Source organism: Tripterygium wilfordii, chromosome 17 (assembly GCF_013401445.1).
Source record: "Tripterygium wilfordii isolate XIE 37 chromosome 17, ASM1340144v1, whole genome shotgun sequence".
In the NCBI taxonomy this organism is placed as follows: Eukaryota; Viridiplantae; Streptophyta; class Magnoliopsida; order Celastrales; family Celastraceae; genus Tripterygium; species Tripterygium wilfordii.
The window spans coordinates 3196823-3200453 of record NC_052248.1 but is presented as its reverse complement, the minus strand read 5'-3'; the positions used below and the strand labels follow the sequence as shown (position 1 = coordinate 3200453).

The window sequence follows — 3631 nt, the reverse complement described above, 5'->3', positions numbered from 1 at the left end:
AATTATACCTCTAAATTCTTATCCCCATACCAAACGCACCCTGAGAACTAAAATTATGATGATAACTAAATGATCAATTTGCCTCACATTCATATCTGTACCTATCCCATTATATCATGATGGGTGGCATCATTTTATTATTCCTGATTGATATGCACAATCTATTATTATAATTAGTCTGTATTAAATTTAATTAACAAAAGACTATTCATGTATATATAATCCCTTTTTTTTTATTTTATTATTGTACAATATTGAATCAAAGAATGTGGAAAGAGAGGTGGGAATTGCATGTATAGTCTATAACTTCACAACTACATGTTTGTTAAAGGAAACCCTTGTTCTTGCAGCATTGGATTGCCCCATCAAACATGTCTTCCACAGTGAACTTAAACTTGAACCCAGAATCCAAGAGTTTCATTGATGAGAGGCTACAAGTATCATGATCTTCATTCTCTTTAAACCACCTAAAAAAAACAATTAAATGGGTCATTAATTCTTTTTGAATTTTTATTACTTCCAACAACAAATATAAAAACAAGTAACAAAAGAAATTAAACACTTACATCATATTTGGTATGCCAAATTCAGGGTACTTTGCAGAAAGATATTCAAATATGGTGGTGATTGACACATTGGCTGATGAGCAAATGTACCTCCCTTTTGTGTTTGGATATTCAAGAAGAAAAATATGTGCTTGGACAGCATCTTCTATGTGCACCATATACAAATTTGTAATTGCCCCGTAACGATCGTGATTTCCTGCAAATGTTATTCCAAAATCAAAAGTGAACCCTTACTTCGTTTGCTAGAGTCTATTTGCTTTAAAAAAAAAACTAACTTATATTGTGAAAAAAAAAAGTTAGCTTATAAGTTGTAAAATAAGCTCTCAGATGCATGTTGTAACTTTTAGGTGACGCTACCTTAAAAGATATGAAAAAGTCTATTACGTTTAATTTAAATGATAAAATAAAAATTACACAAAAATATGGTGATTGTATAAATTATTATAATTTTTTATTTTATGATTTTTACAAGATATTTTTATACAAAAAAATTAATATTAATATATAAAAAAAGTTTATAATATTTCTTAATAAAAGAAAAGAAGAAATGAAGAAAAAAACACTCTGAAATAAGTTTCAACTTGAAGGTTTTTTTAGATCACTTTGGAGCTTAAAAGGCTAACATTTTTGGGGTGTTTGGTACAACGTTTTCCTTGAGTTTACTATACCAAACAGGCTCCCTGTATGTAAAATTGAATCCGTACAACTTTAATAAATTAGGTAGATATGAGTAATGTGGCGTACCAAATGCCATTGCGAGTGCCATGTTCACCGAGGAAGGTATTTTTGGACAGATAAATGGCCCAACAACCAATGGAAGAACAATAGTGACAAGGTCAAGTCCATGTTCCTCTGCAAAATCTAATGCTGTCTTCTCTGTTACAGTCTTGGAGACCAAGTAGGATGTGCTTATATACTTGTTCTGGTTGCGTCTACAAATATCAATGTCGCTCCATGTACTCTCGTCGGCTACGCTTAGACCCTTGTCATTGTACAATATTGTTGCTGCAGTCGATGTGTAGATTACTCGGTTCACAGTCTTGGAATTCAGGCAAGATTTTAGTATGCTAAGGAGTCCTTGAACTGCCAGTTTGGTTACTGGCTCTTCGGGTTCTTTGCCATCCTCGTCCATCGGATGTGCCACGTGGAAGATCCCACTGCATCCTTCGATGGCCGCATTGAAGCTGTCTGGTTCGTTGAGATCTGCATTGAAAATCTTGAGTTGATCTGTTGCTCCTGGTAGGCTTTTGAGGTAGCTTATGTCTTTCTTCTTCCCTGTTTCATTTCAAAATGTGTTAGGCTAGCCAAATTAATGATCAAAATCTGTGATATGGTATAGAGTGCCATATCAACATGTGACATTTGTTATGCGGAAATTGCACAAGATGTTCACGATCAGCAAATAATGAATACGAAACATAGAGAAATCGGAAATCAAGATCAATCGCACAGATTTTACGTGGTTCGGTCAATCTTGCCTACGGCGATGATAAACTTTATTGATGAATTCTCACGCGAATTCTATTTGAATACAAGAACTCATAATCTTTTCTACTAAGATTTTCATAATAATAATATTTATAATGTATAATGAGTTTAGGTTTTGCAAACATTGATCAAAATATCCTTAAAACTAGACCATTTACAACAACATCACGTTCTAGAATACTAGTGCAAGGGCCACTCAATTAAAGTGAGTGTGCAACATTAACTGGTGTTAAAGACATGCACATGGGCTGGGTGGTGCTGGACAAGCAAGCACAGGCAGAGTCACATTGATATATAAACAACATTTGCACATAAAGGCTTCCACAGTGGACGAGACCGAGACCACACATATCCACGTGGGGCACCTAAAATTGTCAATGCTTGATTTTGATTTTGGGAACTAAGCAAACAAGAGTCTTGAAGTTTGATTTTCATGAAGACGACTGTGCAACCATACCAAACCTCTAAAATAGTCTGCTTGCATATTATTTTTTTTACCCTTTTTAACAGCTTTTTCCTAGAAGCACTTGAACTTATGACTTTAAGGTAGGCGCAATCGTTAATTAGTAATTTTAAGGCGGGCTGCTTGACGCAGAAAGAGAGACACTGTAAGTGAAGGGATGCGTTTGGTAGAACGGTTGTTAATGGAAAAATTGTAGAAAAATTTAAAATTCTTGAAGAGACGTGTATTTTAAGTCCTGGCATAGCTTGAAACAGATGGTGATCTCAGGTATTCTTGAGATTGAAATAGCCAAAAAGCATGAAATCTAATTCTCCCCGAATTCAAATATAGTTTTTGAAATATCATTGAGAAATTTTTTTTTCATTGGAATTAAACTTTGGACACACATAAAAAAAAAAGAAATCAAATCTCATTTCTCTGCCATTTGACTGACTAATCTAATATATTAGGTATTACAGATCACACAAATGCATACCCACAAATGGTCTGGAAGAAATGGAACTGACCTGGATGAGAGTGAGACCTCACGGTGGCATGAACAGAGTAACCAAGCTGAAGCAGCCTCATGACCAACCAAGAAGCCACATACCCAGTCCCTCCTGTTACACAAACTCTTTCTTTTTCCATGCTCTCCCTTCTCATCGATCTCTTCCCCTTCTCATTTCTCATCTTGGGTTTCTTGTTATTAAGCTGCTTTTTAATTAAAAATGTGTAAGTATGCCAAATTGCAGCAAGTATAGCGTGCATGACATCGTTCATTCATTTATTATATATAGCTGTTTTTGCCCGTTTTGGCACAACAATATTATATTACGTGGCCACTATTCCTATTCAAGTCTATCACCATCTCCGCATATCCTCTTGCATTAATTTTTCTCACAATCTGTCATGTGCCCCGCTTCTTAAGGGTCTTCTCTGTCTCTTCTACACACAAACACTCATGAAACACACGCACATATATATAGTTATATACATAAATATATCCATGTATCACGTATGTTCCAGCTAAGTGTGACAAATATTGTCTAAGGTAAGCATTTCAAGTCATTTTTTTTTAAGACCTCAAACGTGCCGCAGTTCATGCTATATTATATGCCTGTAAGTATGTTTTTAT

At 34.9% G+C, this 3631-nt stretch overlaps 1 protein-coding gene across 1 annotated transcript; it reads right to left on the bottom strand.

Moving 5' to 3' along the window:
- Window positions 1–238: 238 nt before the first annotated feature.
- Window positions 239–3144, bottom strand: LOC119983192 (protein BRI1-5 ENHANCED 1-like). The gene is made up of 4 exons (XM_038826898.1): window positions 3024–3144; window positions 1311–1841; window positions 567–762; window positions 239–467 (listed from the first exon to the last, which is right to left on the bottom strand). The coding sequence occupies exons 1-4, from the start codon at window positions 3142–3144 to the stop codon at window positions 326–328; spliced, it is 990 nt and encodes a 329-aa protein (XP_038682826.1). The 3' UTR covers window positions 239–325.
- Window positions 3145–3631: the final 487 nt, after the last annotated feature.